General features: G+C 37.7%; 1 protein-coding gene across 2 annotated transcripts in view; it reads left to right on the plus strand.

Annotated features, from left to right (window-relative positions):
* Positions 1–14135, plus strand: part of LOC146002600 (protein FAM76A) — a 111679-nt gene that overhangs the window by 18144 nt on the left and 79400 nt on the right. For both annotated transcript variants that reach the window (XM_083140555.1, XM_083140554.1), the window contains exon 2: positions 4933–4997. In XM_083140555.1, the coding sequence (XP_082996681.1) occupies positions 4933–4997 (65 nt within the window). The remainder of the gene's footprint in view (positions 1–4932; positions 4998–14135) is intronic.

Here is a 14135-nt window from a genome sequence, read left to right on the forward strand (position 1 = left end):
AATGGCACTGCGGTCTTGTGTATTTTGAGAAGTCTGTACAGTTGTGGTGGTATTGTTCCGTCCAGTGTCAGTTTATCCTGAATTTGTTTCGGTAATGATGTTTTCTTCAGGAGTGGTTTGGTCTTTCTTTCAACTGTGGCTGTGGGTTCTCGGGGGAGTTTGCGGTATGTGGAGTCTGCTAATTGTCCTGAATTTTTCTTGTCGTAGTCTGCAGTCTGAAGAATAACTTAAGCGTTCCCCTTGTGTGCTGGTAGAAAAAGAATGTCCTGTTCTTCTTTTAAGGCCTTAAGTGTGGCCTTCTTGGCTCGTGAGATGTTAGGTCTCGGCAGAACGACCCTTTTAAAGACCACATAAGTTTCTCAGCATATGTCTTGGGCAGTCTCATCGGGCAGATCTTTAACAGTCTGCTTGATACTGCTGGTTATGTCCTTGAGGGGGATATTTCTCAGTGCTGGAGCAAAGTTCAAACCATTCGAAAGGATTGATAGTGTGGCTTCCTTAAATGTTCTGTCCATTAGGTTAACCATTGACTGGCTGGTTAGGCTGTTGGTAGGCTGGCTGCTTCTAGATGACTAAATTTTCTTGTTTGAGTTCCATACGAGCTCTAGTGGTGGAGTCAATCGATTCCCAGTCCATTGAAGATACAGATGAAGAAATTTTCAGGTGCATGTACAGTAGATTTCTGTCGGCATACTCATGTTCCCGGAGTTTGGAGTGTACCCTTTCCCTTACCAGCACCATGCTGGTGCATCTCAGTATTTCGCTACTACAGAGCGTTGACCTCTCGGCGGTCCCGGCAAATTGCGTTACAGGAAGTCCGTAACAGAAACCTCTTGTTTTGTAATGTTTCCACTTTTCACAATTACAGCTACAATTACAATTGAAATAAGCACATACCTTGTCGCAAGGATGCTGGAAAAGATGTCTTCCAAAATACAAATATTTCTGGCATCTTATTTCTGACATCTAATCTTAGATTAGACTTCGCGACTTTATCCTCAGTTGTCGCAAGAGTGCCGGCAGCTTATCGGGGGAGTTGTCAACTGCGAGAGGGCGCTTCATACTGTACGAATGTGACACCTGTCGGCAGTGATGCCAACCGTAGGGACTACCTACGCATAGGGACTTTTCACTATATTTCGCCCACGTAGGGACAGATTTTGCCAAATGAGGGAAAACGTAGGGACTTTTTTCAATTTTGGAAAGTAACATTTTATTGTGCAAAGGTGCAAAGCTTACTCGCCAGTCAGTTGCACTTTCTTCGTGCTCGGTTTGGAATGAATGGATTAGTTTATCTGGATACTTTAGCGAGGAGGAGGAAAAAAACCTAACTAACAAATCTCCATCAGAATTTTGGAACATGTTATCGGTTACTAAGAACTTTCAAGGCAAGTTCTTTTTTGAAAACATTTCCACTCTCCCGAAAATAGTGCTACAATTGCCACATTCTAACGTGGAAACGGAAAAATTATTTTCAATGTTAAGTGATACAAAAACAAAAAAGAGAAATAAAATGGGATCAGAATTGTTAAGGACTGCAGGAAATACAGCATCACCAACCAACATATATCTCTTCACAGCAGCACCATGAATGACTTCAAATAACGTAATCAACAGTAAACGACTCAACGTTATTCATGAAGGCAAGAATTTACAATACTGGACCCTTGTGTAATTTCTATGCTACGTCTTATACTCATGAGATATTTAGGTGTGATGATTTATCTCAGGTTAACATGTTGGGGTGAAGTGAAAAAATTATTCATTAACGTGTAGAAGTTGTAAAAAAGCTTAGCTTTTCAGTTCTCGCAATGATTCTCCGTATACAAGTATGGTAGCCATATTTGTTGATATGAACAATTGACGTTTGCAATTAGTTACGCTGTCTACAGCGTTGCCACACTATTGATTTCATACTTGGAGAACATGGATCATGTAAGAATGGCGGAAGAGAACAGTAAAAAAGTTGTTAATGTTGTACAGATTGTTAGGTGGAGTGTGCAGGAGGATGGCCGTGGGCTAATTAATAAACTTATGGATTTCGGTATTTTGCCCAAAGAAGGTGCTTACATGCGACAGTGACAATCACGATGTAGAAGAACCTGTGGAATGTGGACTGATTTGATTACAGGTAAGTTTGGCAACAATGCATCGATCGTAAAATTGAAGGATACGAAAATGGCATCTTCGATGATGAACGTTTGCCGTTAAAGTGATACGAAAATAAGATTTTTATTGGTTCGTAATCACAATTAAGCACAACACCATTTACAGATAGCCCCACTAACCATTCTCAGTACGGTTAGGTTAGGCAAGGCAAACATAGTTAAAATTTCGGTCGAAAAACCATGCATGGGTAGCCCCACAAACCATTCACGGTAAGGTTAGGTTAGGCAAACAGTTAAAATTTGGGGTAGTAGTAATATCAGGAATGTATATTTCGTTTTTTTAAGTATTGGAAACACAAAATCTTCCGGAAAATAATGAGCAATCATGCCGATCGCGGACCACTCAATTTAGCTTATTTTGCAATTTCTACACATGACCCCAAATTTTAACTTCAAATTCGTGATTAGGCAGCCTCAATTAGTGAGTTGCGAAATATTACAAAAATTGGGGAGGGGTCCTGTATTGTAAATTCGCTCCTTCTTTAATTGTGGAAGCACCGAGCAGAAAGATTTTGTAAGTAAATGTGTATATTTTGCCTTCTGTTTTGCATGCTCATGAGGTGGTGTATTTTTTTTTAGTTGTTTTGGCCCAAGTTCCTTTTGTTTTATTGCGATTTCATCATGCTACAAATGCAATTTTTACATGGTTCTATTTCGATGTATGTCTGTTAACACATATTGCGGAGTTTTAGCGATTACTTAAGATTTTGTTCAATATATGCTTTCGTGGTTAGGTTTGGTTCCCTTAGTATTAACATAAAGTCCCAAAATGCTTTATACTAAGGTTCCGATTTACTTCTACATTCATTCCCATGCTTCTACAATATTTACTGTCACTTGTCAATGGAGAATACCTTGTCCATGAGAAGTGCGTAAGGTAATTTTCAAGTTGTTTTTTTCAACATAAATACTTTTTTCGAGTCCAAACAGTGCTCATTACTTTAAGGAAGGTTCAAATTTCGTGTGACAATGATTTTCAAAATTCTTAGTCTTTGTGCTAGGAGAAATCACAAGACAATCGGAACCGTTACCGTCGCTTTACTTGGCGTTGGGACATTTTGACTACGTTTGTAGGGACATTGCCGAAATATGGTTGGCAACAGTGTCGGCTACCAGACGTAGTGAGTGCATGCTCATGTTCACTTCTGTTTGCGTTTATCAGTACACTTGTTGTTTATACTGTGTTATTGAGTTAGTGTGCTATTCAGTGCTAGTGCTTTATTCTGTGTTAATTGTTATTCATTCATTAGTTATGCCACTAAACAAATATAGCTTTGAACAAAGAGTTTTTATGTACGATAATTACGTGAAAACGAACTCTTGCAGAAAAGTGGTCAGGCCATTACGAGAGAGAGGATCTCTTGAACCTAAGAAACGTGTTGTATTGCTGTTGAAATAGGTCATTTTCAACATCTCTTATAACACAGGAGGTTAGTGATCATCATTATTATTACTTTTAAATATCATTTTACGCTTTCGGTTTCCCTTATGCGCCGGGATGCTGTCTTCCCTTTCTGTCAACTGAGGATAAAGTATCGATGTCTAATCTAAGATTAGATGCCAGAAATATTTGTATTTGGGAGGACACCTTTTCCAGCATCCTTGCGACAAGATACGTGCTTATTTCAATTGTAATTGTAACTGTAATTGTGAAAAGTGGAAACATTACAAAACAAGCGGTTTCTGTTACGGACTTCCTGTAACTCAATTTGCTGGGACCTGTTGCATGATGGGCCCGCCGAGCAGCCGATGCTCTCGCGGTAGAAGACTGTAGCTGTGTTCTTGATGGGGTATTTAAGTGAGCTGTTTGGGATGACTTTCTTGTCTCTGCATCTCGGTAAGAAAGCAAAACTTGAAATTTTTTGTTTCTTAATCCTTAAATTCTCGATTATACGGATTTGACATAGCATTTTCTCCCCGTAGAAGTATTTGAAGTACATCTTGAAGCTTTCCTGGTGACGAATGATGAATAATTTCTCACGGCTATTGACCAGGTCAATTCTGGAACTGTTGACTGTGTTGCGATTCAGATTCTCCTTTTCCCCATGGATGGCTATTGCTTCTTTGATAATTCTGTCCCAATAGTTTGGATGATATAGCGATAATTTCTGTGTTGCTGAAGTATATTCTATGACCCTCGTGGGGCCATTCAGATATGTACATCTTTGTAACCAGTAATACAGGGTTGCTTCACTTCTTTTCTTGTTTGATATAATCAATTGCTCCCTTGTTTTGAAATGCACCTTGTATAATTCATGTACCATGATTTTGAACAGTAAATATCTCAAAGGCCACTTGTCATAGTTTAATATTCCAAATGATGCAGTTTTGTCCTAGTGTTATTGCTTTGAACTAATTAGTGTATTTTAGAGATACCTCCAAAATTGTTTCTCCAAGTGTTTAGATGAAATGGAGATAGTTTCATAATTTTCTCCAAACCCTCTCTCCAAAACAAGTATCAGTGGCTGAATTCAAACCAATGCTTTCTAATACTATTATAAGTGATATCTGAATGAATTCAGCCCCAATCACATTTTAATCACATTTCTGGCTGAATTTTTAAAGTATGAACTACGTACAGAGCAATAAAGTATTACCTAATCAGTGGAACATGAAGTAAAAACCCCTTCTATTTAGTAATACATTGGGGACAAGGAAGCTTTATTTTTTTATTTATTGTACTAAACAAATAAAATTTCCTTGTGTTTATAATGTATATTGGCTACTCATCATCTCCAGCATGTGATTTTCTTTTTATTTTCAGGAATGTCGAGGGGCCTTCCCAGTAGTTAAGTGTACTTACTGTAGATCAGAATTTCAGCAGACAACGTAAGTATACGTGTTTCAAATTTAGTACATGGCAGTATATGATTTCATTTTGATGTTGTCTTTTTCATTGTGACCGTAACTGTGGGACATATTAATCGGTACTCTTTTGCCATTGGCAGAATTTTACTGATCCGATACATCTATAAATATCTTATAATTTAGTTCAATATTCTGTTCATTTTGTTATGCTTTTATGGATGTAAACATATAATCTACATGCCATAGTTTTTTTCTTTTTTTAAAGTAATATCTAAATATACAAACCATTCAGTTTCTTCAAGGATGATTTGGAATTTTATATCAGGTCAGTAGAATATCGGTTATCAGCATCAATAAATTTTATGTCTGAACATTATTGGTATGAGCAAAATTTCGTATTGGGTGGTCTAGTGTGTGGGGCCCTACTCCCACATCACCTAAATGTGCCTTCACGGCATGGTGCTACGTGCACGAGGAACTTTACCTTACCTTCCCTAACGGACAACATTGAAACAGGGATATTAACTGAGAATATCGTTTTTGAAAAGCCAAAGAGAATGCACTTTTAAAAATATTGCATACTTTATGTATTCACAATTCTTTATTATTTTGGCTAATGCTTTAACAGTTGAACCACGAGAGAAAATTGACACTCAAATTTACTAGTACTTTTCAGGAGCATGTTACTTTTAAAGACATTTCTGAAAGAACTATAGCACACTGGGCATGAAAATTTAAGGAGACTTTTTGAAGGTTTCCCCAATAGTGAAATTGTAATAAGTGGAGTCTCAGCTTTGATTCACAGTAAGGGGTCATCTTTCAGTGGTTAGCAGCACACTTTAAAGTGTAGTTCCTGTCTCAATTAGTATATTTGCATAAAGTAGACTTAAAATTTAAATTTGAACTTTTTGACAGAATTTTTAAAATTATGTCAAAGCCCATTTTCTTCATTTTAATATACTGAATGTTAAGTGAAAAATGTTGTAGACTCGTTGTAGACTCAAAACAACAAAATAAATGTAAAGCAGCTCAGTAACTTCCCAACCCAAATCCCAGCCCCAATCATCTCCCAATCTCTCCCCCTTCACCTGTACTTCCCATTACTCAACCAACACTCATATTTTTACAAGCCTGGTGAGAGAACTGTATTTTTTGGTGCTAACTTAATTTGCTCCTCACCTGGCAACCCTGCAGATCCAACCCTTACTTCCATTAGGTGTATATTTATAAATTACCACAATTTTTGTCATTATCAGCATGTACAAGTAAAGCAGGCCATCCATTTGCAAGCAAGCATGCATCCTTTTCTCTCCCTCAAGGTCGTTGACCCTCGCGTCAGGCATGAGAACAGTTTATTGCTGTCACAACCAGATGTGAAAGTAGATGGGGGGTTGCGGGTGGGATCAAGTTCCAAGATTCTTTCAATTTTTCACAAGATTCAGGCATTCCAAACATTTGGAAGTTTTGCACACCAGTCTGGCTAAGTCGCGCATGCACAAAGTTTGCTTCACTGTTTTTCTGGTGTATAGTTGAGGTGGTTGAAAATAAGTCACAAGTGTTGAAAATTAAATCCTTCCAAACAACTTTCAGAAGGAACATAAAAAAGTCATTGACTCAAAATTATCAGGTACTGGAGCTGATATTTTCAAGCCACCCTCTCGTATTTTCATATGTATTACCGGTGGAATGCCGGAACCTATAGGCATAACTGTACAGGGCAAGGTGCAAGAGAGGACACCCCCCCCCTCCTCCAAACAAATTTTCATGTTTATTAAGATGTGCAGTCATGGACGCTACTAGGTTGTAATGATTCCATTGGGAGACAACGTTATTGTTATAATCCAGAAGTGTACATGACTGTACAATGGTAGATATTTTAAAAAACAAAAAAACAAACATTTGGAAACCTAATGTAAATGTTCTGCCCCCCCCCCCCCCTTTCTTTCCAAATGTTAAGCCCCAAGTTACACTGGTGCCGAAACCTAGAGGGAAATTGATTTTATTCAATGGATGAGCAATAAATAATCAGCATGCACTTCATCCAATATTTGAATCCAGATTTTCTGATTACAAAAATTGATACATGGTGTCATGAAGCTCGTCATACTCTGCTACACAATGCAATATCTGGACCAGTACCAATATTCGAACCCAGTATTAGCAGAGTGTACTAGTAATATTGGAAGACACTAGTTTGCTCAAGGAGACACATGGCACAGTGGTTCGGATCCCACGTGAAACCGTAGGTCCAGTCCCGATTAGCCTTACTGTGCATAAAGTGGACTTAAACACCAGCTCAAACCAAAACTAGTTTGCTCGTGACGAGTGCCTATTTGTAATATGACTATACCAGGTTTAGGAAAATAAGTGAATCCGAAAGTAATTACATGTTATTATATTATTACCCTATATTATATAATATTTTTTATTCTGAGACACTTGATTCGGTAATGAGTTTCTGTAATTTTCTCTGTCATATAGTATTAAACTCATTCAGCAAATTCGTATGGCTGTGTGTAAAATTCTCATTACAAATATCCAGACTCTATAATTTATTTTCTTTTTTTAAGAGGGCAATATCTAAAATAACATCGAAACAAGCAGCTCTGTGTTTTGAAAGGATAGGAGCCATGTCTTGAGAATGGCTCGAGAAATTGATAGAACATAATGGATGTGCAAATCCAAGAAAATGCAATGAAAAATGAGCTGCGTTGATTTTCCAGCTGGAAGTGTGCAACTATTTGACTCCAGTTTTTCGCAACCGCAGGGTCTCGCCAGGGTCGAGCATTTCCCTCTTGTTTTCTTTGTAAATGGATGGACTGCTTAAAGCATATCAGCAATAAATAGTGGTCAAAAAGTAGTAACCCGTTTGTATGTTACAGTTTCAATAACATTGCATACTTTTCGTCGGAAAAATCATATTTTTAAAAGCATCCTGAAAAACTACTAACAATAACTATATTATTTTGTCATTTGAGTATATCGTACCTTCATATGTATATAAATGAACAAAAAACAGAACTGAAATATCCATAGTTTTGGAGAAATGCCATGTTAAATGCCACCGCTTGGAATGCAAGCATGTTATTGTGTTTCATATATGGAATGGCCTGAGCATAAAGGTTAATGTAGCAGTATATATTGCGTATTATTTTAGGGAATGTTATAGCGGAAGAAAGTGTAATAATTGAACTGGGACATCATATTATTGAATCTATACGACAAATTCTTCACCAATTTTGCCATAGGAACATCATGGATGTACTATATTACCATAGTTTAAGGACAAACATTTTTTTCTTATTGCTATAGGCAACAAGCGAAATGCCAATAAATGAGTTTCATTTGTCAATACGCAATAGAGAACTGGGGAAATAGGATGAAGAATAAAGGAAAATTCTAAAGCTGTCAGTGAAGTTCTGAAATGCTCATAGAATCAATGAAGGAAGTAATAAACAAACAGATTTCAAGTCCTGGTATAAACTATAATTGCATTTTACTCCTTAAGTGTGGAATTTTGTTGAACAAGTCGCTACTGGAAAATGTAGGTTTTGTCGTCAAATTCAGTATACGTGCTCCGCATTGTGCTGCTGTAGTGCGGAAGCCATATATATACGCTTTATGTTTGTTTCAACTATATTCGATTTACTGTGGCGTATATACGTATATAGTCACACAGACATTTGGTGAGATAGTTCTAGCTGTAGTTGAAACAAACAATAGTAGCAAGAGAGGAAAAAGAAGAAGATAAAAGGATAGAAGAATAAGGGAAAAATTTGTTTAGTCTTTTTCCTCTCTTGCTACTATTTTTTGTTTCTACTACAGCTAGAACTATCTCACCAAGCGTTTGTGTGACTATATATGCCACAGTAAATCAAATATAGTTGAAACAAACATAAAGCAGCACAATGCAGAGGGCGTATATATACACACTATCCACACTTACGGGGTTAATATATTTTTTTTTGTAACATAAGAACTGTTAAAATGAACCATAATATGAATAATGGTAAGTATATTTCTGTCTTCAATTTATTGTGTTAGGGACAAACTAATTTAATTGATTTTGAGTGTGTAAAAAAAAAAAAAAAGGTAAAGTGTTCCCCTGTGCATAGCACCACGCCATGAAGGCGTATAGGGGGTGTGGGGGTAACGCCCCACACTTTCTTGATCCGGTCGTGAGTGGGGGTGATGTGATCAGCATCATGCCCCTGACCGCCTTTACCCCCCAGGGTTTCCCCCAGGTACCCATGTTATTCGACGCTGGGTAGGCGCCGGGGCCGCTTCCACCGTTAGAAAAGTTCCCGGATTTGAACCGGCCGGGGATCGAACCCGGGACCTTGAGCATGGTAGTCAGACGCGTTACCGACTGAGCCACCGCGGCCACGATTTTGAGTGTGTGGGGCATACATTTTGTATGACACATTTTTTATCATGTGTTACAGGTGAGCCACTTTCCCTCACTTATTATTCAAACTGCGTACAATTCAGGGTTTCTCCACATATCTTGCTGATTTTGCCACATATCTTGCTGATTATGTATTTCCATTATGCTTTGTTTTCATCGATGAAACTTCCTTTTTAACTTGGTGCCTAAGCATTCCCTAATTTGGTCATTCAAATAGTAAGTTTCCATGGTAATACATACACATGTGATATCTTTGTACATGGCATTGGAAGGAAGCTGTACATTACAAAGATGTAAGGTAAGAGAAAAAATAGATATAACAGTTTGTGGTTGGTACATGTTGTGATATGGTAAGAAGACTTCGATTTTCATGATTGTAGCAGTCAAGATATGAATTGTTTGATTGTTAGATTATTTTGTATCTTTATCTACCTGTTAGATGGTACGTTGATATTAGATGGGTGGGTGATGTAGAAATTAATATATGCAGCAAATATGAAGAAAACTGGAAATACTCATCTTCAGTGGCAGAAAAAAGTTGGTGAAAATGGAAGTGAGTTGACCTACAGAATTATACTGAGACATATAAGACACTTCTCCACATGTGTGTAGTAGGGATGGCCAAATGAATCCGGATCCGAGAGTTTCGTATCTCAATCCCATTATAATATTACCACACCTTAAAAGGTATTATGATCTTCGATTACAAAGACATTTCTCATTAGTTAGTCCTACAAGATTTTTTTTCAAGTGTTGTTCCTAAAATGCTTTGCTACGCATTGGCTAACACATTTGTGCACAAAAATAATCTTACTTGTTTAACATGAAATGTCAGAGGTGATTTTGTAAATGCCATTGAAACGAATATGTATTCATTTGAATGTATTGGAAATGGAAACACACATTCCAGTATGAAACCTTTAACACATTTAACAAGCTAGAAATGTTATACAAAAATTATACAATTGTTCTACGGTTACAGTTTTAAAAATTAAAATGAAACATTATAATATATGCAGTGTTATATAATTACAAAGTGTAAGACTAACAACGGATGTTAAGGATCCAGATTTCAGATCCGCCAGGATCCGGATCTGGCCATCCCTAGTGTGTAGGGCACGTTTGCACATAATACATCAATAAATATGAATGCATGCAAGTTTGATGGAATCTTTCTCTGACAAATATAAATCAAACTTAGTTCAATTGTGTATGATACGCCTTAAAACACTTGTCCACATGTAGGACAACTTTGCATTTGTTGCAATTTCACTTGCAATGTTGCAAGCACCATTAGGCCCAGTTCCAATCATTCCCATTTATAATTACATATGGCTTACCTGTAGCTGCAACATTTGTATGAGGTTCTGATAGCCCAACATGGTCTTGCTTGTCACCTTAATCTTATTCTTCTTCATCAGTGCTCCCACTACTGGTTTCTGATTTTTCATTTCCAGTATTTTGCCATTCTGGATCTTCAGCAGAATCACTTTCTAGCAGCTTGGTATGGAGTAGCTATCATGTTTAATCTCTCTACAATTGCCTCTGTAGTGAACATTTTAGCTTCAAGTAAACATCTGTATTCAAAAGAACAACTTCTGCCATCCATCAGTATGTTAGTTGAACTACTAGTTTCCTGAGGATGATGGTGGGCAGTGCTCGAAAAATATTCTTCAGAGCTTGGCACCAGCTCTGAAAATCGGGCACCAGGAAACCACCTATTAGCAATTGTGCATACTATAAGAAGCTGAGCGGGTCCTCGTGACAGAGCACATCGAACTATGACACCAGGGGACTCGGGTTCGAATCCTAGCCTAGGCATGGAGGTTTGTGACTGTTCATTCATCAATTTAATCATATCATATAACTCATCGCCATCTTCGCAAATTAGCCAAAAGTGGCACAAGAAGCGAAGTAAAATTAAGCGAATCAATCAATCTATAAGATGCTGAGCATCACAGTATTCAAAACCACTAAATGATGTGAGAAAAATGGGAAATGCGGGTTTTTGGGGACAAAGATTAAGAAATTATTACTGATTCTATGGAATGTTCACAACGTTGATAAAAAAAAATCATTTTCTAACTTACGCTGTACTGCAATTTTAACTTAGAATCTTCAAAATTTTGTACATGCAAACTTAAAAAAACTGCAATATTAACAGCAAAAGATCACAGTTGCAAGGCTTGAATTTTTAGTTGCAAATTGGATCTGATTTACTAACTCACTCACTCTCTAACTTTCTTAAACCCGAAGGTTTATCACTGCAGTAACACAGGCCTTCCATCTGTGCCTATCCTGAGCATGATATCCGTTCTTTTCCATCCCTACCGATTTCCTTCAGGTCCATCTCAACATTATCTCTCAATCTTCATCTTGGCCTTCCTACTGGTGTCTTACCATCAGTTTTCCCAACAACAATCCTGTAAATTCTTCTTTCCCCTCCCATTTGTGCCACGTGGCCTGCCCACCTAAGTCTTCTTAATTTAATCATTCTAATAATATCTGGACATGAATACAAATTATGTACTTCTAAATTATGTAACCTTCTCCACTCACCTGTATCCTCAGATCATTAAGCCCAAACATTTTTCTAAAGATTTTATTTTCAGATACTTTCAATTTATGTTCCTCTTTCATTGTAAGGGACCAAATTTCACATCCATATAATACTACAGGCAAAATTACTGTATGGTACAAGGGTTGGATAAAAAGTAATGGCAACACTGCTGTCCCGTGAAAGGGGTGAGTCACAGTGCCACAACCGTTTCGTGGTTGATAAAGGAATGTCAGACGAGGAAGTATAGTGAGTGGGGTGCAATTGTATGTTATTCAGTCAAAAACAGCAGTGCTCTGAAGCAGAGGACGAGAGTGCAAGCGCCCTAACAATATGTTTAGGCAAGAAGAACAACGTCTCTTAGGCAGACGGTCAACGCAGCCTACTACTGCACCTTCTTGCAACACCACCTTCGTCTCGCATTAAGAAGGAAGCAACGGCACGTTCTGGCACGGTGTCCCATCATCCTGCTTGACAATGCAAAGTGTCACACTGCGAACACTGTGACGGCTCTCCTGCATAACTGGTAGTGGGAGGTACTGGAACATCCGCCGTATTCACCGGTATGAGACCATGTGATTACGACCTTTTTGCCAAAATGAAGGAACCACTGGGCGGGAAGCACTATGACACGTGCGAAGCCATCATACGTGCTATAGGGTGGTCACTGCGGGACATCGACAGAGATGGACGCACTGACGGTGTACAATGCCTTCCATACGTGTGGCAGAAGGTCGTAGAGATGGGGAGGCGATTACATTGAAGGAATGTAACACGTGCTCCTCTGCCAATACAGTCAAGTAGCAATTATACCAGTGTTGCCATTACTTTTTATCCAACCCTTGTATATTTTAACTTTTAGTTTCTTAGATATTAGATGAGAAGTTAAAAGTGTATGAAGTTTATGAAGAGAAAAGTAACACACATTTCCTCAATTAAGCCTGCTTTTTATTTCCTCTTTAATATCATTTTCATTTGTTAGTATTACTCCTAAGTACTTCAATTTGGAAATTGGTTCAAACAAGTTGTTAGGGCCTCCTTGATGGTGCAGTGGTAGCGTCGTCGCCTTGTATTCAAGGGGTCCTGGGTTCGATACCCGGTGGAGGCACATAGTGGTTCGGATTGCACTTTAAACTCTAGGTCCAGTCCAGATTAGCCTTACTGTGCACAGAATGAACTTAAAACACCAACTCAAACAAGTTGTTGTCAATAATTAGATTTTGAGTATTACCCAACACTTGATTGATTTATTTATTTTACTTTGCTTGTTGTGCCACGTTTTGGCTAATTTGCGAAGGTGGGGATGAGTGATGATACAATGAAATTGATGAATGGACACACACAAACATCCATGCCCAGGCCAGGATTCAAACCCGTACCCCTGGCATCGTAGCAAGATGTGTTAACTACTCCACCACGGAGGCTAGCTCCTAACAGTTGGTTTTGGCCTGTAAGCATATGTTTAGTTTTCTCTTTGCTAACTTTCAAACCTATCTCTTTAGCTGCTTTGAAAAATACTTTAGCATTATTCTTAAATGTATTATCCCCTAGTAAGTCTACATCATCATTCGAACAACTGAGTCACACCGTTTAATTTTAGTCCTTCGTTAGTTTCTTTTACCTTCCTAACAGCTTAAACTAAGGCAAAATTATAGAGGAATCGAGATAATGCATCTCCTTGTTTTAACCCATCATGAATTGTAAGGTTGTCAGACACATTAATACCCACACAAATCTTACTTTCTATTTCACTGTTGCATACTTTTATCATATTTACAAGCTGCTTAGGTATTCCAAACTCGACTAATATATTGTATAATTTATTTCTCTTAACCAAATCATATGCTTTTTTTAAAATCAATGAATAGCTGATGGATATTTTGATTATATTCCCACTTTTTCTCAAGTGTCTGTCTGATGTGAAAAAGTTTGATCTACAGTTGATCTGTTATGTTTAAATCTACATTGACAATCACCTATAATTTCATAAGAATAGTAGAACGGCGTTTATCAGCATTTATTGGGACTGAAGGTTATGCGGATAACGATTTTTGCGGATAATCAAACATGTGTTTATTTAACAAAGAAAAGCACGTACAGTACAGGTTTATTTTATACATGCAGTACACAGTACTACATACGTGTACAGTACAAGAAAACAAAAGACATGAGAAAACACTCGTAATATATGTAC

Source organism: Lepisma saccharinum, chromosome 18, assembly GCF_977018435.1.
Source record: "Lepisma saccharinum chromosome 18, izLepSacc3.1, whole genome shotgun sequence".
Classification (NCBI taxonomy): Eukaryota; Metazoa; Arthropoda; class Insecta; order Zygentoma; family Lepismatidae; genus Lepisma; species Lepisma saccharinum.